The sequence below is a fragment of the Chrysemys picta genome, chromosome 1 (assembly GCF_011386835.1).
Source record: "Chrysemys picta bellii isolate R12L10 chromosome 1, ASM1138683v2, whole genome shotgun sequence".
NCBI classification, from domain to species: Eukaryota; Metazoa; Chordata; order Testudines; family Emydidae; genus Chrysemys; species Chrysemys picta.
Genome location: NC_088791.1, coordinates 103,985,822 through 104,007,788, shown reverse-complemented (window position 1 = coordinate 104,007,788; position 21,967 = coordinate 103,985,822). Strand labels below are relative to the sequence as shown.

Sequence of the window (21,967 nt, the reverse complement as noted above, 5' to 3'; positions counted from 1 at the left end):
GAAAGCTGGTCTGGTGTGGGCTTAAACCTCAAGGTAAAGGAATAAAAAATACACAGGGCACTAGATAAAGAGCTATAATAAAGGTAGGCTAAATTCTGGAGGTCTTTACTCAGTCTAACTCCTAGTGAGGTGGATTGAGCCCAGCGAAAGGGGAACAAAAGTGAACTCAAAAGACAACACATACCCCCCAGGAGGGAAAAGCTGTAATAGAGAACAGAAGGATGGAGTTAGACCGAAACAAGCAGAAACAAAGATTTTAATTTAGAGAAAACACAGTGAGGGAACTATTCATCCTAGGAAGAAAAAGAGATCAAAATCAAGCCAACAGAACAAATTCTAAAAAACATTTTATGAATCCAGTTGTTGTAAGATGAGGTCCTGGAACGTAAGTCCTTGTATCAGAGGCCTGGTATGAAACTTAAGGCCTGAACTAAAGTAATGGTCAAGACTTTGCTAACATAAAGCAAAGTTAAGCTGTGAGCAAGAGGCAGGCCCTGCTCACAGAATCTGGCATGAAGAGGGCTGATGCTGCAAAAACACACATATCTAAAAGTTACTGGGCACAAGTGATGTAAACATATGCCAGGATGGTACCAGAACACTCCAGCACAAGCACATTCCAGATAGATAACAAGGAAAAGGCTGACCCATCCTAAAGATGGGCAGGAGGGTAATATGATAGAGTTGTTTTTGTTGGAACCAACATGTACAAGGTGAGAGGCGGCACCCTAACACGTAGAGGGGTTGTACCTCAATACGGCGGGAGTGATGTGTAACTTGTTTGTACCGGTGTATAAAAGTGTACCCCTGAGGAGTTGTCTTTGTCCGGCCTACGGGGCAGTGGAGAGTCCCGCCACTGACTGAGCCGGTCTATTGGCAGGGGGCACATATTCGTAGTATGTCCTGTAGAGTCTGCGGGAAACTATTACTGTGCTTCGTTTGATAATAAACCTGGCTGGGTGCCTTCGTACCTTATCTGAGTTTGTGGTCATTGGGGGTTCTCTTGGGGTCTGCGGTGTCCGCTATCCGTGCAGAGCCAGGGCAGCACACAGAGGGAACGCACACACGCAGCCAACTGTTATCAACATTGAACAGAGCAGAGCACAACACCGGTGACGTCTGATGACATTGGTGACCTCGACCGCTGATCTGGTGAGTAAGTGAGCTGTCCGCTGTAGGAATCGCGATCTAACATGACAGAAAACCACGAGCTAGGGAACCCCGTTATCCCCTCCCTTCAAATCCCCACAGAGTTTGATAACTCGTGGACCCGCTGGGTTGCTAGCAAAAGAGGTCCATATGAATTTTAAAAATACAGCGGGGAAGAAACATGGAATTAAATTTGTAAGGCTAGGGCAGAAACTGTAGCCTTGAAATGTAAAATATTGCAAACTATAACCATGGCTGTTAAATGGTTAAGACAACATGCCACAAAATTGGGGCAAGTAACAGAAACAAAGGAAGTGTTAAAAGAATCAGAAGATGCTACAAAGCCCTGGACTGCTCTCACTCTCCTTGCAGGGTGGCAAGCAGTCCACAGACAGCAAGCAGGGTCTGAGCTTCTTTTTATAGTTCGAGCACATTGTAGGAGAAACAGGAATCCAATAATAAAGGTAAAAAGACTGACTTATGCCTTGAGACTGGAATCAGCATACCTGCCAAAGCCATCTGTCCCATCTGCACTTCCTTCTAACACCAGAGTGTTATTGTGTGTGACAGTAACTGCAAGGAAATGTTATTGGCTTCAGTTTTCTAAGGAGTTCTACTTTAAATATAAAGGATAGCCTAGCACCTCAGAAAGGGAAATACTTGAGAAAAGGCGACAGCACGCAGAGATGTAGTTAGATTGTGTGTAACAAAATGGCAGTGTTTTTCTGAAACATCTTTCCCAGGCTGCAGGTCTTAATTCTGCTGAGAAGGGGTTAAGTGGGTTCTTCTGACTCAGAGGCAGGTGACTAACTACCCTACCTGTGTATAAGGGTGGTGGGAGGGGCTCCCTGCCTGTAGAAGATTGTGGCAGGATAGTCCTTAGGTAAGAGCCCTATGAACACCCAATTCTGGAGAAAATAGCTTATTCTGGGCTTTGTTAGTAAAGCCAATCCAGGGAGAGGGGGAGTGAGTGTGTTTAGACAGCATGTGGATTTTGTTTTAAATGTAGTTTGGGAAGAATGCCTGTTTGCAGTGAGTAACATAATGATGTGTCTGTTAAGAAACTGTATTTTCCTTAATTGCTTGCTTCTCACTCCTCTATCTGAAATCTACTGTCAGTAAGAAATGTACTGTAAGATTGCTTTTGATGTGTACAATCTATGATAGCATAAAAACTACTATATTTAAGGGAGAACTTGGCTTTCTGATTTAAGAAGACCCCTCTATTTGGCTGCTTGTAGGCTCTACTACAAGGTGTGGGATGTCTATCCATTGAAGTGTCCTCAAAATGAGAGGTATTTTTATGAGCTTAAAAAAAACATTTAAAACTGTCAATTTTGGCATGATCTTATAGTAAATTAAATATCTGAGAAACTTTAGTGACAGGCACAACTTTGGAAAGTGAAAATAAAAGGCGTGCACAAGTGCCATCCTTGAAGGCTTTGAAAAAGAAACCGGTGCTAATATAAGCCTAGCAACTCCCCTGCAGTGGGATTTGAATGAGAACAAACAAGGCTCATCTTTATAGGAATGTACCTTGCACATATTACTATAGATTAAGGAGGAATAACCGTGCAGGGGAAAGAATCTGAATAAAGGATTTTGTCAAGGCAATCAAAAGACGAGAACTCTGCTCATTCCACAGGCCTTTTAGTTCCTGGAATTACTCAGACTGGACCTTTGTGCTCTAATCTTTGTACTCGGATAAACTTAGACCCAAGGCTTTTTTTTAATATGTTTTTTAAATTGAGTGATTGGGTTTCTTTTTGTTAATCAGGTACTTGGGTCTTGAAAGTTGCTCTTTTCCGATCTAGAAGCAGGTCTGGTGGAATTTTCAAAGCCTACTAAGATTTGGAGTTGAATATTGAGATGGTCAAGTTTAAAAAAAAAGGGGGGGGGGCAAAAAACCAAAACACAACACCCCATATTCTCCAAATAGTAGGATTATTAATATTTGGCTGATGGATAGCCATGTTGCTCATCATTGGCCATCTGCTACTAGCCTCGAGATATGGGCCCAAACCAAAACCCTGGAGCCAAACATGCCTGAACTTTATGGAAGTCTGATTCAAATCCAAACTGCAGAGCTGGTCTTTATGGAATGAATTAAGCCTAACCCTGCCTCCCTGTACCACCCCTACCCCCGCCAAACCGGCTTTCTCCCAAAATACATTTTGGACCTATAAATGCATAGACAACACTTCCTTTGTTCTGTGGAATCCTGTACTCTTAACTGGCTTAGTGGGCACTTTGAGAGAGAGAGAGAGAGAGAGAGAGGACAAATCACTGGACCTGAATCCTCAAGCCACTATTGTGGGACGTACTTTGACTTAAGCCAGTTTTTCCTTAGGAGGACTCCTGAGGATAAGTATACTCATTACATTGCATGGATATACTGACCACTATACTCATGCAGGGCACCCCCAGAAAAGGTCTGCAACCTGATTCCTGCAGAGATCCATCACAGTCTAAATAGAGCCCCCCTTTTTTTTGTTTTTTTGTTTAAAGCACTGCACAGATTCTGCTATTGCTGTTGAAAGAGCTCTTGCCAAGCATACAATGAGCCTTGCTTTTACCTCAGAAATGGCCAGTGTTCTAATGCTTAAAGAAGATAAGATACCATCTGAACAGTTCTGTTAAGGCTTGTGTTAAGTTGGGATTTCTCTCTCAATATTAGAGTTCAGGAAGTTACCTGAAGCCAATCTGCTCTTTTATGCCACTTTGACATCTCTCTGCACCATCTGTCATGCATTTGCAATCTATTGTCAGAATGGAATACATCTGGTACTGGTTGGATGGATCTGGGCAGTGGATTGAATATGGGAAACAGGTGAGCTTGTGTTCGACTGACACCCAACACTCTGAGCCATTCTAGATGTCACACAGATGTTCTCTCAGTGCTCTCTATGTGCACAGGTGTATTACTGTATTCTCAGGTGTGCCTCTGTTTTAGTTGTTCCTCAATATTTCATTAATACTCCATAGAAGCTTCTGAGGAATAGCTCTAAAAAATGGTGTATTTGTCTAGGGCTGGTCATATAATTTTGGTCAAAAACTGTTTTTCAGCTAAACAAATTGTGCCATGAAAGGCATTGGGTTTCCAAGGAAAATATTGATATTTCACTTTGATTCAAAATGACACCTTGGGAGTTATCGTTTGAGTGTTCCCATTCTCACTGTGGGCTGGGCTTTCTGGATGTACTACATCTACTAAGATGCGCCTCTTCCTCCCCACCAAAAGAGGAGAGAACGGGGCATCACCAGTGATGTAGTCTGGCCAGACAGCCTAATCCATAGAACAAAATGGGAGTATAAGGCACCCAAACTACAACTCCCAGGAGGCACAGCAACGCCCCTTTGAATCAAAATTTTTGCTGAAAAGTCGAAATCTTCTGCAGAAAATTAAGGAAAACAAACAAACGATTTTTGTGAAAGGTTTCTTCCCTCTGGAAAATTCTTTTGATCTGCTCTAGTATTTTCTGTTACACGGCCCCATTTCCAGTTACTGCATTCAGAAAAGATTCTGCCTTCTCGTATCCTTTCAACTTTGCTTTGCACTGTAGCTCTATGGAAATCCTAAGGCTTGTAGTCCAACTGCCCTTTTTTCTATAAAGTGCTTTCAATCTCCTCTGAACATGGTGGATCTATAGCTGTGCTATATCCACTAATCTGTCACAGTGGACTTATAGCTGGTCCTATTGGAACTCTGTGCAGGACCAAAGAAAGGGAGAGTTTAATGGTGTTTCTCAGGAATAGTGTTGGCATTTGTAAGCACCGTTTCAATCAAAATTTGTAACAGATCTTCAGATGATGCCTCTTTGAGTGAGTCCTATTTGGCTCCTCTTGAGTAAATCCTTTCCATCTCTTGTGCACTAACTCAACATTAAATCAGACTAATAGTCATTGAGCAGAGCTAAATACTCTTCTTCCAATGGTAGGAGGAAGCATGCCAAACTGACCTAATTTAACACTATCATTGACTTAATAAAAATGAATAGATTATAGGCTAACCTCTGCTCTGTTGCATGCATACAATGCCATTGAAGCCAAAGGTCCATTTGTAATGGGTGTAATTTTCCCATGCTCTCATTCTATAGTATGCAAATTATTGTGCTGCCACGGTAACTTCTGCGGATCTGGAGGCGGCATTTCTAGCGGACCGAAAAGGCACTGTATTGTTTCACGCTGGTTCTCAGCAGTATGAGATAAACTTTCAAGGTAAGGTACCTGCTTGTTTAAAGTTTAACACATTACAACATGATTGACTTAAACATAGCTTCCTTCGTGCAAAGTCTCTCCAGATGTTCTCTGCTGACAAACAGACTAGTGAGTGAACTCTCTATGAACTCTGGGACAGCTACTCTCATGCAAGAACAAAGGGAAAAGTAAAAGAGGAGAACTGAACCTTAAAACATGGTGAAGATGCGAAGACCAGTGGATAGTCTTGCAGACTCATTATGGTGAGAGAAGGCATAAAGGATGCAGCCAGGGTAGAAGCCAGTTGCTTGGACTAAGGTGAAAATGAACAGTAAATCCAGAGAGATCTTTGTGTTTGTAAAAAGAACAGGAGTACTTGTGGCACCTTAGAGACTAACAAATTTATTTGAGCATAAGCTTTCATGGGCTACAGCCCACTTCATCGGATGCATAGAATGGAACATATAATAAGAGTATATATATATATATGTATATACATATACACACACATGCAGAGAAAATGCCATACTAGCTCTAAGAGGCTAATTAATTAAGATGACCTATTATCAGTAGGAAAAAAACTTTTGTAGTGATAATCAAGATGGTCAATTACAGACAGTTGACAAGAGGTTAAGGATCGTTATCCTAAGGAAATCGATTCAAGTAGTGTAATGACTCAGCCATTCCCAGTCTCTATTCAAGCCAGAGTTAATGGTATCTAATTTGCAAATCAATTTAAGCTCAGCAGTTTTTGTTTGTGACATAGATATAATATTGTGAAATAAATTAAAAGTTCAACTGGCTTTCCAATGTCTCAAAAGTATTTGGTATCTGACACATGAATAAAAAAGGTGTGTGGCTCCCAAAAATTCATGTGTACATAGAACACCACAAGTGACATAGTCTGTGTTTCACTACAAAGGTGGTAGTGGTGTTATAATGCTTTATCTGTGAGATCAGTACAGGATCAAAAAACCAGCAAACAAGGGGGAAGCTTTTGTTTAAACCCTAAGGAGCAATCCCGTACTGCCAGGAAGAATGCACTAGCTAGATGACTTAATGCATCTTCCTCTTTTAGTCCGTATAATTCCATAAGCAGAAACCTAGATGGTAAGAGGAATTGCAGGAAAACTGATGATGGTGATATAGCACTACATCTAGTCAGATTTCCCCCATAAAGTCCTAATGACAGTGAGATAGAAGAACTGGAAATGGGTCAGAATAACAAAAAGGGCTTCAAGTAGGAGTAGGACAGGTGAAAGAGTGACCCCAACCTGTGAAGCATTGAAGGCCAGGGTAGGAGCAATACATAGTTGTACTATATCTTTATTTAAATAAGCAGAGTTCCCGGGTAGTGAAGTTTCTTTAACTCCTGCCATGTTAAATTTTTTCTTTCTTTCAAGATATGGTCCAGATAAACTTGCACTATCAAACTCGGAGAAAAGTCTGTAGGTGGCCAAAGTTTGTGTTCTTCGGCGGTGGAGGCAAGAGTGAGAGAAGGTACTGGCGAGTGTGTTGACCACTTACTTTTTCATTTTATTGCCAAACAGTGCCTTACACGGAGTGTCAGTTCATAGGGAAACCTCTGGCATACGATAGTTTGGGTTAATGCTAGGCTGTGTTGTGGATGTGATGGTGAGTGTAGGTTCCCCAGCACCTCCAGGATGTAGGTTTTGATAGCGCTCTGTGGCGACTGATGGCTTGCAGGTAGCTGGAGGAGTTGTGTACTCTTTGCTACTATTGGTAACACTAAAAGAACAAGAGTACTTGTGGCACCTTAGAGACTAACAAATTTATTAGAGCATAAGCTTTCGTGGACTACAGCCCACTTCTTCGGACGCATATATGTCTCTGTTGCTTGAGAAAGCATCTATTTGTTCTTTAATGTACGTGACCAAAGGAATAAAATTATTTCCTTCATACAAAAGATAGGAGCTGGGGAATGCCACTCCGGAGAGCTAGGATGGAGCCAGAGAATGCTGTTCCTGGAGGCCCAGGGATGCTGTGAAGTGCAGAAAGGTTTCCTTAAAGTGAATCATACACGCGGATTTAAGGAACTTCAGTTAATTTGAGGAAGTTCCAGCATATGGCTCAATAAAGTTAGGGAGAGGGAATTTAAAGCATGATTGGTTCAACAAAATTTTGGATGCCAGCTGGGAGAACAAGCGTTACGGTGCTGCTTTTCTCTTTACACAAAACAGCTTCTGGAACTCATTGCCACAGGATATCTTTGCGTCCAAGAGTTCAGCAGGATTTTAAAAAAGGATTTATATGGATAAGAATAGCCACAGTCATATTATCGAACATAAAATCATTGTATTTTGGAAGGACTATTTAACACCCTGAATCAGGAGAGTTTCACAACTATCTGATGGAGGTTAGAATAAACATTCCTTATGGACTTGTTATGCTATAACTGTCCACTTCAGTTTCTTGTGCCTCCTTCTGAAGGGTCTGGTACAGGATAGTGGGCTAGACAGACCACTAATCTGATCTGGCATGCTACTTTGTGTGTGCATAGCCCAGGCAAAGAGAAAGGGGTAACATCCTAATTTCCCAGAGGTTCAAGCAGCTATTGGAACTCGCTCTGGAAGCATTATGTGAAGTGTCCTTAAGATTAAGTTTCAACAGCTTTCCTACCCATTCTACCTCCTCTTAATTGTGCTGCCTGACTCTTACGGTACCCTTTATTCTCTCTGGCAACAAGTTACCTCTTGTTCCTATTATAGCCGGTCACTGTAATATGCATGAATTGGCAACTAGTGTTACCAAGATAAAATAGTTACTGTGGCTTGTGTCTCCAAGACAGCGTTTAGAGCTGATTGACGCTCCAGGGCAGGATAATTAGTGTGGAAGTGCCGTAGGCTCACTGCTGTTCATTTCTTTTGTTTGCAAACAGCCAACTGGAAACTACTTATCCACTTCATCTCTTTCCTCCAAACTGGGACCAATCGGCATTGCCTGACCTAGGGTACAAGGTACTTTGATCTGTTAGCTCTACTCAGGGAGATATCTTTCCTATACTGGTTCTTGTGGAAGGTAGACTACTTAAAATGCAACCCTCAAACTCAAGAGAGGAGGTTCATGTGGTGTTTCCAGTGATATACGCAAGCTGGAAATATACAGTTGGCATGTTTGACATAGACATGTCACTGGGAAGAGAATTAAGACCATCAACTCATTCCACAGGAGTGCATGACTGAACAGCCATCAGATCATAATGACTTTTTGGTCACTACTGATTTGATCTGGACTCTAACTAATGACTTGGAGCATGACGCTCCATAGCTCAATGCAGATTTTTTTTTTTAATCCCCAGCAGTATTTTTCTTTAAAAATGAACACACTGAAGAATTTCATAGTGAGGGGAATTCTGAAGATTATCAAGTCATGTAAAAAAATATTATGGAGACACTTACATTGCTTTCCTCATTAAAATGTCTGCCACTATGGTTACAATGCTATTTTAAAATAATTTGCTACAGTAAAGTTAGTATTACTTTTCAAGTGTGAAAAGACCTCTAATAAGTAAGGGTGGGCTCTGGGAAAGTTTGGAGTATAGTACAGCTTGCTTTCTTTTTTGAAATTTGACCAATTTAAAACACACACTTGCATACGCAGGTGAAACATACTCAAAAATGACTAGACCTAAACGGAAAAACTCAAAGAAAATTCATTTTGAGTTGACTCAAACATTTTGATTCAAAACTTGAGAAAAAAATTGGTCTCAATTTGATGAAATAAAAAAAATTGATTTCTTTGGTTCAAATCAAACTCCCCCTCCCCCCTCCTCCCCAGTTTGGGGGCCAAACTGAAAAAAATGAACTATTCACTCAGCTTGAATTGTGAGTGTAGTTGTGGGGTAGTTACATCTCTAATGCAGTGTGATTGGGTGCTTCCTTTTGTGAAAGGCTTGGGGAGTGCTCATTGAAAACACTTTAACATCTTGATTTCTGTTGTGCTTATCGTTTTTAGTTGGTGGAGCTGAGTGACACTACCGGTGAATACAAGGAAGTCAAGGACCTATTTGAGAAGACAATGAAAAATTGTAGAATCTGCAGATTGCAGAGGATTCAGAACCCATCACTTTGGCAAGTTTTCCAGTGGTTTGTATCCATTTTATTTAATTAAAAAATCCCTCAGTCTTCTAGACTGAGCTCAATAAGTTTATGGAGGGGACGGTATGATGGGACTGCCAATGATGGCATGTGGCCCATTGGTGACTGCCAGTAGCAAAAATCCCCAACTGCTGGAGAGAGAACACTAGGTGGGGAGGGCTCTGAGTTACTACAGAGAATTCTTTCCCAGGTATCTGTCTGGTGGGTCTTGCCCACATGCTCAGGGTCTAACTGATTGCCATATTTGGGGTCGGGAAGGAAGTTTCCTCCAGGTCAGATTGGCAGAGACCCTGGGGGGTGTTAACCTTCCTCTGCAGCCTGGGACATGGGTCACTTGCAGGTTTAAACTAGTGTAAATGGTGAATTCTCTGTAACTGGAAGTCTTTAAATCAGGATTTGACGACTTCAGTATCTCAGCCAGAGGTTAGGGGTCTATTTCAGGAGTGGGTGAGGTTCTGTGGCCTGCGTTGTGCAGAAGGTCAGACTAGATGATCACGGGGGTCCCTTCTGACCTTAAAGTCTATGAATCTAACTGGGTGCAGCAGAGTAATCCTGATAATTCTAGAGTTTGTTCTCTCTCATTATAATAATAATATATGGAGATATACCTATCTCATAGAACTGGAAGGGACCCTGAAAGGTCATCAAGTCCAGCCCCCTGCCTTCACTAGCAGGACCAAGTACTGATTTTGTCCCAGATCCCTAAGTGGCCCCCCTCATGGATTGAGCTCACAACCCTGGGTTTAGCAGGCTAATGCTCAAACCACTGAGCTATTTATGTGCTGATGAGTCTCACTAACTAATCAAGAAGAAACTATTCCCCCTAAATACCATAACTGAAGTAGCTCAAGACTGTTTTCCAGGGGTGCTGGAACAATTTGTATAATGGGGGTGCTGAGAGCCATTGAACCAAACTGTAAACCATGTATATGATGGAAACCACTTCAAACCAGGGGGTGAAGTAGCACCTCTAGGTCCAGCACATAGGCTGATTTCTCATGAATGTGCAGTTCTGGGTCCCTTTTATTAAGGCTATGGGTTGGTGAGGTTTTCTACTGAAACTTTGCAAACCGTTCCTAGCTTGATTTAAAATGTGTCTGTAGATCTTCTTGTCAGAATACAGTTTACGTGGCTTTGCAGGATATAAAAAGGATCATGTTCCCATGAGCCCGTTACTTTATGGTTGAATCTTGTGGCTAGATGGGTTTGCATTGACCTAATGGAACTAGAAGTGGGGTTAATAGAAAACACTATGACTTCCTCCATGTGACTTTCCCAAAGAAACATGATTTGATCTTGAAATTCCCTTGTGGTCAGCATCCTAGTGCCCAGAGAGAGAGAGAGAGATCACACTAAGGTTTGATTTTTAGAGGCCACTAGGAAGCGTAGTATTGGTTAGATGCATTTTGTCTCACTTCCTCTCCTTCTTGCTGAAAGCCACAGCATAAATCTGGACAAGGAGTTTCAACTTTAAAAAAACAACAACAACAAAACAACAACAAAACCACTCTGCACTTAGTTATGGATGTGGATCTCCCAATTACATTGATGGGGTTGTATGGGTATATCTGTGGGCAGAATCTGGCCCTTAAACATCAGAACCCTGAGACAGGGGAAGTAACTTGTGCTAAATCTAAACACTTTTGCTCGAAGAGATGTTTCTTTGGAGTACCCTGGCTGAATCAAAGAGAAGCTGCCATGAAGAGGAGAAGGCGGCACAGCAGATGGATCAGGAAGACAAGATTGATCTGGCAAAATCTACCAGCAGCAAATCCTATTGACAGCAGAGTTGGATGATGTGCAAATCTTTCTGGAAAGCACTAATCTGAAATTGCAGAGCTTTCAAGGAAGATTTGAAGCAGTCGAGGTTTGCATTAGTGCTTCAGAGGCTCTTGATCTGCTTATTAACCTGCACATGAACATTAAAGCAGATGTGACCGTTATATTAGGAAAAAAATGAAGATTTGGAGAACAGAAGCTGGTAACCTGCAGCTCTTGGGGAAGGGTGATTGAGGGGGTAGGGAGCACAACTGCAAAAGCATGGGTGCAGCAATGTTCCTATAGGGGAGCAAGGCCACACTTTGCCCTTTAGTCTATTGTCCCTATCCCTGTAAGAGGTGAGTATGTTTGTGTGATGGAGTGGCTGTAGCTTGCTTGCTTCCCCTTATAACCTTGATTTTTTTTTCTCTTTAATTCTCCCATCTCCTCACACCAGAATGAACCCATCTTCCTGAAATATTGCATGTTATACTATCATTCCAGGGACAAGTTTCTTGGTTTAAAAAAGAAAAACAAAAATCAGTGATGGTGTTTTGAAAACTTACCTGAAGTTCACTTGGGAGTTTCTCTCTATTTTGGGAGATAGGGTTGGGATTCAGAATCTCTCCAAAACAGTTTCTTAGAAACACCAACTGCATTTGATTTTGATGGCTTTGCTGAGAAGGCTGTTTTGTGGTGTTTGGGGTGGAGGAGGAGAGAAGGAGAAAGAAGGGGATGATTAAGGAGAACAAGTTAGCTATGTAACAAACTGCGTTTGCTTCCCCACTCTAATGTAGGCAGAACAAAAATGAACTAAGGGTTCATCAAGCCAGGGCAGGGCTCAGCAGAATGCTGTGGTAGGGTCCCTAAAGGGAAAAGGAAGTGCTTGCTTGCCCCGGTCATGTCATGGGAAGCAAGGAGGAATAAGGAAACTGAAAGGCTATATTTTACTTATGTTCACAAGTTAAGGACTACCTGGGTATTTCCCTGCCTGAAGCTCTAAGTTATCTGCTGTCTGGGATTGAGGGTTGAAAGTTTTAGGGGAAAAGTTAAGTTTGTGTGGGCACAGTAAGTTGGATGGGGTTAGAGATGAATGATAAAGGATTAAAAGGCTGAGAACTGACTCAAGTGTCAGAGTGGTAGCCGTGTTAGTCTGTATCCACAAAAACAACAAGGAGTCTGGTGGCACCTTAAAGACTGAGGCTAGGTCTACACTACCCGCCTGAATCGGCGGGTAGAAATCGACCTCTCGGGGATCGATTTATCGCGTCCCGTTGGGACGCGACAATCGATCCCCGAATCGACGCTCTTACTCCACCAGTGGAGGTGGGAGTAAGCGCCGTCGACAGAAAGCCGCAGAAGTCGATTTTGCCGCCGTCCTCACAGTGGGGTAAGTCGGCTGCGATACATCGAATTCAGCTACGCTATTCACGTAGCTGAATTTGCGTATCTTAAATCGACTCCCCCCTGTAGTGTAGATGTACCCTAAGATTTATTTGGGCATAAGCTTTTGTGGGTAAAAAACCCCACTTCTTCAGATGTTTTTTACCCACAAAAGCTTATGCCCAAATAAATCTGTTAGTCTTTAAGGTGCCACCGGACTCCTCGTTGTTTTTGAGAAATGACTGGATCCCTTAACTGTTCATTGCCAGATGTTCTAACTTTCAAGCCTTTGAAAGATACATCTGTAAAATTTTGTATTTTTGGATGTTAGCTGGACTACACCAAAAAACATAATTGGCTTTAACAAAGCTTCTTGCTCATTAATATACTTATCGGGCATGTGCCTGAGCTATGAAGTCCCAATTTGGATTCAGAACCAAATCTTAAACATTCCCTAAGTTTAGGGTGTTCAGGGCTCAACTAACCATATGCAAATAAGTAAACTGCTGAATTCAGATCTGAATCCAGATCACAAACTAAACATCCACCACCAAACTCTGGGAATTGGGGGGCCGAGGATGTTTATGGGGGTGCAGATGCAGTGTTCCAGTTTAGGCCTCAACCTGGCATGTGCAAGAGTTTAAGATGGAGGGGGGCAAGGAGAGGTGGAGGGGGGGGGGGGAAGAACTGTTGCAGGTTTTTAAACAGACATACATGGATTTCTGCTGGCTAATTTTATGTGATCAGCAAATAAAAGCTGTCTGAAAAGACAGCAAATCCTTTCTTATGCTAAAATACTCATTCTAGAACAGTAAAACTGATCCAGAAGTGGGCTCTAAATTCCTTCCCATGGCTCATTGGACCTGAGAACTTAATTAAGATTGCATTGTACCCATTCATCAGTACTGGTTAGGATTCCAGAAGCGACCACCTCAGGCGGAAAAAGTTAGAGGAAAGCAGAAAAGTTAGGATTTCAAATAGCTGGATGGAGAATGAGAAGAGCTACAAAAACAGAGGCTATTGTGTTTCTAGCTAGCAAGTCAAACGTGGAAAACCCCCCAGCAATCCTTGATATGCCATGTGAAAAGTTTGAAGATAACTCAAGTGAGACAGTTATACTTTCCTCACTCATTTGAGTGCCACTCTAATCAGATATAGGGCACAGCTACACTACTGCTTAAGTCGATCCCTGAGCAATGTATGTTAGGTGTGACCTCCCTCCTCCACCGAGCAACACAAGTTTCATGCTGTCCACGCTGACGCTATGTCAGCAGGAGGCACTCTCCTGCCAATATAGCTTATGCTTCTCGCCAAGGTAGAATAATTATGCAGACGGGAGAGCGCTCTCCCATCAGCATAGCACATGTTCACCAGATGCACTACAGCAGCAGAGCTGCATCGGTGCAGCTGCACCAATGTAGCGCTGTAGTGTAGACTTGCCCATAGAGTGGGGTATTAGAACTTCTTTGGGACTGGAACTGTCTTCCTGCATGTGTATGTACATTGACTAGTGCATTTTCGGAGCTACCATAGTGTAACTAACAAAAAGGAAGGATCTCTACTAGTGTGAAGCTATGTGCGTGTGATACGACTGTTCCTTTAATATGCGCCATGCCAAGCTAAAGGGACTTTTTAGCCAGGAGGGACCATTGTCATCCTCTAGTCTGACATTCTGTAGAACTTCAGGTGATAGGACCCCCCCAAAATAATTCCCATTTGAACTAGAGCATATCTTGTTTTTTTTTTTTTTTTTTAAATCCAATCTTGATCTAAAAATGACCAGTGATGGAAAATCCACCACAACACTTGCTACAGTGTTCCAAAGGCTAAACACCCTCGCCGTTAAATTTACACCTCATCTCCAGTCTGAATTTGTCTAGCTTTGACTTCCAGCCGTTGGATCCTGTAATACCTTTCTCCACTAGATTGAAGAGCTGATTATCACATTTTTTCTCCCCCATGTAGGTACTCATAGATTGTAGTAAAGTCAAGTCACCCATTAAGCTTCTCTTGGGAAACTAAGTAGACTGAGCTCCTTGAACCTATCACTATAAGGGCATGTTTTCTAATCTTTTAATCATTCTTGTGGCTCTTCTCTGAACCCCCTCCAATTAATCCACATCCTTCTTGAATTCTGGACACCAGAAGTGGATACAGTATTCCAGCAGTGGTCACTCCAATGTCAGATAGAGGTAACATGACTTCTCTACTCTTACTGGAGATTCCCTGGTTTATTCAGCCAAAGATTGCATTAAACTTTTTGGCCACATCATTGAACTTTGAACTCCTGTTTAGCTGATTATCCATCATGACCCTCAAATCTTTTTCATAGTCGCTGCTTCCCAGGATACAGTCCCCATTCTGTAAGTATGGCCTACAATCTTTGTTCCTAGATGTATTCATTTACATTTAGCTGAATTAAAATGCATATTGTTTGCTTGCGCCCAGCTCACCAAGTTATCCAGATTGCTCTGAATCAGTGCTCTGTATCAGTCCTCTTCATCATTTAGCACTCCCCCAAACTTTATTTGTGAACTTTGTCAGAAATGATGTTATGTTTTTTTCCAGATCACTGATAAAAATGTTGACTAGCAAAGGGCTCTGATCAGTTTCCCTGAGAGATCCCACTAGAAATGTACCTCCTTGAGGATTCCCTGTTTACAATTACATTTAGAGACCTCCCAGTTAGTCAGCTTTTAATCCATGTAGTATCTGCCATGTTAGTTTTGTATCATTCTAGTTTGATCTATGGGTGCCATGTTGCTATATGCCATAGCTGAACAGAAGCTGTATCCAGCTGAGTGGGTTCCCTGTTACTGTTCCCCTAATGTGTGTGAGATGAAGTCTTGGGTTCAGAAAGAGAGTTCTGACCTGAATTTGCTATTCTGGTTTCAAATGCCACTATAACTAGTTCAGTCAGGGTACCAGTGGTGGCATTCCTTCCTTCCTCCGTTAGGAAACTTAAAAAGCTAGAAATCTGGTATGCTCTGACTCCTGTTATGCCATGGGTTGTTTCATTTGTCAGGAAGTCCTGCAGGCCTTTTTACTTTATTGGCTTACTTCTTAGTTCAAAATAGAAGACCGATTTAGAGGACAAGAATGCCTCAGGTGGGCTTAAACCCTTCCTCAAAATACCCTGACATTAGGGATCTTAATTGCACTGTAATGGTATGCTCGTGTGTGAGCGCATGCATGTGCTCACACACGCTGGTTTTAAATAAACTCTCTCTTCTTAGCTTATTGCTACATATCTTTAGTATAAGGAAGCTAGGGCAAAGGATGAGGAGACTTACAACAAGAGCTCTTACCAGCAATTATGTGTCATGGTCTCTCCTACATCCTCTGAGGTTTGTTCTTCTGTGGTGGCGTTTCATTCTTTGTACTCAGTGTGTTCTTATACTTCTGTTCTTGCTGTAGACGTTTCTAGACTGAAGTGGAACTGGCAGCCTCCTTGCCTTATATTGTCTTGACTGGTGGCCTCCTTTCTTTCTGGTAGGTAGAGCCATAACACGTAGCATAAGGGATCTATTGGATAACGTGGGAAGAGGAAAACCAGGGTAAACCCATTTATCCTTCAGTGTTTCTTTTGTTCCGCTTTCTAAGTTTAAGGTTTAACTGGAATATGGTTGAAGCAGAGAGGAAGACTGGAAACCTCATTTTGCCCTGGCATAAATGTTTTGGCGTTTTTTGCTTTCCGCTGACCTTGACACATTTCTATCACTAGGCAAAAGGAGCAGATGAGGAAGACAAACAGAGGAAGAGATGTGGATGAGAGGCTCTTATTCCATGGAACAAGTACATCCCATCTGCATGCCATCTGTGGACAAAACTTTGACTGGAGAATCTGTGGGACCCATGGAACATTATATGGAAAAGGTATAGAGGTAGTGTGTGTAAACGTAACATGAACTCTCTCTCTCTGTTCCTGGAATGTAATGAAACAGACTCAAATTAATACTGCAGAAGTCAACTTCCTACATACTGGGCCTGATTCTCTGTTGCCTTGCAACTTTAGTGGCCACTTACACCAATGCAGAGTGAGTGCAAAGGCTATTGAACTGGCATTTTACATTTACTTTTTACAGGTGTAAACGACTACTCCAAGTGCAGAGCAATATTGTTTCAAATTTAAAAGATCTGTTCTACCCTTCTGAACTCATCGTGCTATTTTGCTCAGTTTGAAACCTCCCACTGATTTTAACGGGATTGTGTTTTAATATTAATGGAAGTTAGTCAGGCATATCAAAGGGCATGTAGAATGTGCGCTTGCTTTCTAGCAACACTTTTGGTCTGTTTCTGACTAGTTTTTGTGTTGGTATTTAGAAATATTGAAAGGATCCTTTCTTTCAGGTAGGGGTTCCGTGAATAGTTAACTGTAGAAGGGCTTGTCTGGTTCTGTATAATATTTTCAGAGCAACCATATCTGTTGGAAACTTAAGAAATGATGGATTCAAATCAGAAGTTTAACATTATTACTAGGTTTTTATTGTGCATCACTTTAAAAACTCTAGCTTTGTCTTCATGGTTCATGATGTCTCAAGATTCCATTGTTGGAATATTAACCGTAGAATTCATAGCCGACTACTATCTGCTAGCTTGTGTAAAAAAAAAAAAAAATGGATTGAGAACCCTCTTGCAGAAGCTCTTTTTCTTAAATCTGAAGAAATAGAAGTTTGCCAAACACTCTTGAGGCAACCACGTGCTTTAGAGCAGTGTTTCTCAACGAATGGTCTGTGGACCGGCGCCAATCCCTGAGATCTCCCTGATGCAGTTTAGGAAGGCAGCAAGCCAGTCCTTGGTATCAAAAAGGTTGAGAAACATTGCTTTAGATGCTGTTCAAAAGGCCGTCTCCTTCTCCTATTGTAGTCAATAGGAGCTTGGATACTGACTGGGGCTGGTCAAAATTTTTTGCTTTTTTCTATGGAAAATTGGGGTTTTGACAAAACGAGAACTTTTTGCAGAAAGCGACTTCTTTCCTCTGAGGCTGTATCTATGCTAATAGAGCCTATGTTGACTCTGCCAATGTAGCTGTGCACCCTAGTGTAGACACACCATACGCTGACAGGAGTTTTTCTGCTGGTACTGGAACACCACCTCCCTGTGCAATGTTAGCGATGCCAACAGAAACACTCTTCTGTCAGCACAGTTGCATCTATACCGATAATTTTGTCAGCATAACTGTGTCACGAGATGGGGTTTTTTTTTCCACACCCTTGACCAACATAGGTATGCCAGTATACATTTTTAAATATAGGCCATGCCAAGGTTTTGCTTTTTGTTTGTTTGTTTTAATCTGAAAAGCAAAAGATTTTCCCAGAGGGGAGAGAACTACTTTCTGACCAGCTAAGGTCTGGTCTACACACAGATTTAGTGGCATAACTATGTCAGTCAGGGGTGTAACTTCATTTCCAAAATACCAGCACAACCCTTAGTGTGGACAGTTATACAAGATAGTATTATACCTATTTACATGCATCCATACTAGGAGTTCTACTGGTATTTGGGGGGAAAAAAAGTCACATCCCTGATTGACACATTTACCAGTATCTTATACTGGTACAGTTTGTTCCTCTTTTACTACAGAAATAAGCTATATTGGAGTAAGGTACTGTTGTACTTCTAAGCGCAACCACGCTAGGGGTTTAACTATACTTGTATAGTAAAAGCCGTTCAACTTCTATGTTTAGACAAGCCCCAATGCTGACTTAACTAGGCGCAGGGTGCAGTCCATGAAGTAAAACACATTAAAAAGCCAAAATAGTTGCACTAGTAAGTTATCTAACTTACTGACTATGGGTGATCGAGGGTGTCTTAGAAAGCATGATTAGATATTTACCTTATTCATAATAAACGAAGTACGAGTATGATTTAGGAGATATCTATAGTTACCTGGAGGTACATACAGTGTTAAGGGCACTTGTTGAAATGCTATAAGCTAGAGCATCAACTGTTATGGCAGTAATAGATACAAGCATAAAATAAATTCTAAAGAAATAATTCTTATCTTGGCTTTTTCTTGTTCTTAGGAAGCTACTTTGCCAGAGACGCTCGTTATTCCCATCAATATTGTCAGACTGGCTCCAGTTCCAAGACCATGATCGTAGCTCGAGTGCTAGTTGGAGACTTTGTTCAAGGAAGCAACAACTATCTTCGCCCTCCACCCAGACCTAACAATCCGAACAGCTTTTACGACAGCTGTGTGGACAGCCTAGTGAATCCCTCCATTTTTGTCATCTTTGAGAAGCACCAGATTTACCCAGCATATATAATAGAATATGCAGAAGGGTACAGCTGTGTGATCTTGTAATGGACAGCAATATCACTTTCCTACACTGAGACAGTCAAATGATTTTACATATTTCCTATTATTTTAAAATATATTTATTGGAACTACTGTCTGTGTGTGTCTGTTACGAAACAGTTTGAAATGCAACAAAACAGGAGTAGCCAATCCCATCATGGATATTGGCACTTTGGTATATTAAAAATACAGAACTCTAAGGGTTACTCCTGCACTAAAGGGAGAGGAGCTGGGGTCTGGAGAAGAAGGGAGCCTGTTTCCCATAATGCATAGGAGTGCTGGAAGAGGTGTAGGGGCCTCAGTTTAGTCAGGCCCCATTTTCACATCCTGCACTTTGGAGAAGTATCACTGTTCCCTGCCCCCATGAGACCAGCACCTATTAGCACCCAACTGCAGCTGGCATCTACTGGCATACATGTAGCGCTGCATGCCACAGTGCAGTATCTCCGCTTTCAGATGAAATCCTTCATCAGCTATTTCCCACAACGGGTTGTCTCTGCTCTCCTTGCTCCAGTGGCTAGGCCTGGATTTACCCATAAGAAAAAACACGAAGTATAGAACTTGCAGCATCCCCTGGGCAAATGTTTAAGGCACATTCTGTACTCTGGAACAAGGATCATAATACTGGAGTGGCTTTATATTACACTATGATAGCCAGAAACACTCCTTAAAAGTTGGTCAGTATCTCCTTGAACTGAGGGACTTGCAATAGACAATGCGCCAGGGTTGGAATTGTCATATTTGGGGTGATCATGTCTGAAGAACAGACAGAAGCAGAATTGTCATTTCCTTGAAATCTTCACTCTTAATCTCCAGAGAAGGTATCATATGAGAAATGTGTCCACAGACTGCACAATCCTCTATTGTATAGGGAGAAGTTCAGCTGTCTAGCAAAGAGTTATTTGTCAAAGGGTAGCTAAACTAACACTACAATTTGCATGAATAACTCTAAAACGATCAAATATAAATTTTCCTTTACAGGAATATCTAAACTAAGATCTCCTGGGACTCCTGATTTGATACTGTTTCAATATTCTCTTACTGAAAGGTTAATTTTGAGAAGGTAACAGATCTTTTAGACAAAGGAAATGCAGTGGACCTAATTTACCTCTATTTCAGTAAGGCATCTGATATGGTTCCACATGGGGAATTATTAGTTAAATTGGAAAAGATGGGGATCAATATGAAAATTGAAAGGTGGAACTGGTTAAAGGGGAGACTACAACGGGTCATACTGAAAGGTGAACTGTCAGGCTGGAAGAAGGTTACTAGTGGAGTTCCTCAGGGATCAGTTTTGGGACCAATCTTTTTATTACTGACCTTGGCACAAAAAGTGGGAATGTGCTAATAAAGTCTGCAGATGACACAAAGCTGGGAGGTATTACCAATACAGAGAAGGACCAGGATATCATACAGGAAATCTGGATGACCTTGTAAACTGGATTGATAGTAATAGGATGAAATTTAATAGTGAAAAGTGCAAGGTCATGCATTTAGAGATTAATAACAAGAATTTTTGTTATAAGCTGGGGACACATCAGTTGGAAGTAACAGAGGAGGAGAAGGACCTCAGAGTATTCGTTGATCACAGGATGACGATGAGCTGCTAATGTGATATGGCCATGAAAAAAGCTAATGCGGTCATGGGATGCATCAGGTGAGGTACTTCCAATAGAGATAAGGAGGTGTTAGTACCATTATACAAGGCACTGGTGAGACCTCATCTGGAATACTGTGTGCAGTTCTGGTCTCCCATGTTTAAGAAGGATGAATTCAAACTGGAACAGGTACAGAGAAGGGCTAGTAGGATGATCCGAGGAATGGAAAACCTGTCTTATGAAAGGAGACTCAAAGAGCTTGGCTTGTTTAGCCTAACCAAAAGAAGGCTGAGGGGAGATATGATTGTTCTCTTTCAATATATCAGAGGGATAAATACCAGGGAGGGAGAGGAATTATTTAAGCTCAGTACCAATGTGGACACAAGAACAAATGGATATAAACTGGCCATCAGGAAGTTTAGACTTGAAATTAGATGAAGGTTTCTAACCATTAGAGGAGTGAAGTTCTGGAACAGCCTTCCAAGGGGAGCAGTGGGGGCAAAAGACATATCTGGCTCTAAGACTAAGCTTGATAAATGTATAGAGGTGATGGTATGTTGGGAATGCCTAATTTTGGCAATTAATTGATCTTTGACTATTAGCGGTAAATATGCCCAATGGCCTGTGATGGGATGTTAGATGGGGTGGGATCTGAGTTACTACAGAGAATTCTTTCCTGGGTGTCTGGCTGGTGAGTCTTGCCCACATGCTCAGGGTTTAGCTGATCGCCATATATGGGGTAGGGAAGGAATTTTCCTCCAAGGCAGAGGCCCTGGGGTTTTTTCACCTTCCTCTGCAGTGTGGGGCAAGGGTCACTTGCTGGAGGATTCTCTGCACCTTGAAGTCCGATTTGAGGACTTCAATAGCTCAGACATAGGTTAGGGGTTTGATACAGGAGTGGGGTGGGTGAGAGTCTGTGGCCTGAGTTGTGCAGGAGGTCAGACCAGACGATCATAATGGTCCCTTCTGACAAAGTCTACGATTCTAAAATTCAGGATAATGCTTGAATACAGTAGATTCTGCTTATTAGCAGCCCTTTAGTTGCCAGCAAAAAGCTGCCATTAGCCAGGCGCTAATAAGCACAAGGCAGGTTTATGGGGCTGCAGCCAAGGAAGGAAGTGCTGGGACGTGCCGTCCATGGCAGCAGCTCCACGAAGCTGCCCATGGGAAGGGTAGCAGCAGGAAAGGGGCTGCAGCCCTGATGCTGGGCCTTTCTACCAGGAGCAGGGGGCCTGTGGGGCTGCACCATACCTCTCCCTGCCCACTATGGGGGCTGGAGCTCAGCACATTCCAGCATTGCCTTCTCTGGGTGCAGCCCCACTGGCAGGGCACAGATTGGAGAGAGCAGGGAGAGGTACCCTGGAACTCTGGCATCTGGCTCTCACCCTGCTACTGCCCTTCCCATAGCCCCTTACTTCCTGTATGGTCCCTGTGCACTGGTAGGTTTGTGGGGCCGCAACTGG

At 42.2% G+C, this 21,967-nt stretch overlaps 1 protein-coding gene across 1 annotated transcript; it reads left to right on the top strand.

Moving 5' to 3' along the window:
• Window positions 1-1,920: 1,920 nt before the first annotated feature.
• Window positions 1,921-18,999, top strand: LOC101931489 (protein mono-ADP-ribosyltransferase PARP12-like). The gene is made up of 8 exons (XM_065581951.1): window positions 1,921-2,032; window positions 3,827-3,979; window positions 5,247-5,367; window positions 6,750-6,846; window positions 8,246-8,324; window positions 9,322-9,452; window positions 16,330-16,481; window positions 18,632-18,999. Exons 2-8 carry the CDS (start codon window positions 3,896-3,898, stop codon window positions 18,910-18,912), a joined length of 945 nt encoding a protein of 314 aa, XP_065438023.1. The 5' UTR covers window positions 1,921-2,032; window positions 3,827-3,895; the 3' UTR covers window positions 18,913-18,999.
• The last annotated feature ends 2,968 nt before the right edge of the window (window positions 19,000-21,967 follow it).

Excerpts from the sequence above, each read along its gene's own strand:
- LOC101931489 (XM_065581951.1), top strand. The coding sequence starts at position 3,896 with ATGCATTTGCAATCTATTGTCAGAATGGAATACATCTGGTACTGGTTG. Across the intron at positions 3,980-5,246 it reads GGATTGAATATGGGAAACAG|TATGCAAATTATTGTGCTGC; the intron begins GTGAGCTTGTGT and ends CTCATTCTATAG. Across the intron at positions 9,453-16,329 it reads CTTTGGCAAGTTTTCCAGTG|GCAAAAGGAGCAGATGAGGA; the intron begins GTTTGTATCCAT and ends TTCTATCACTAG.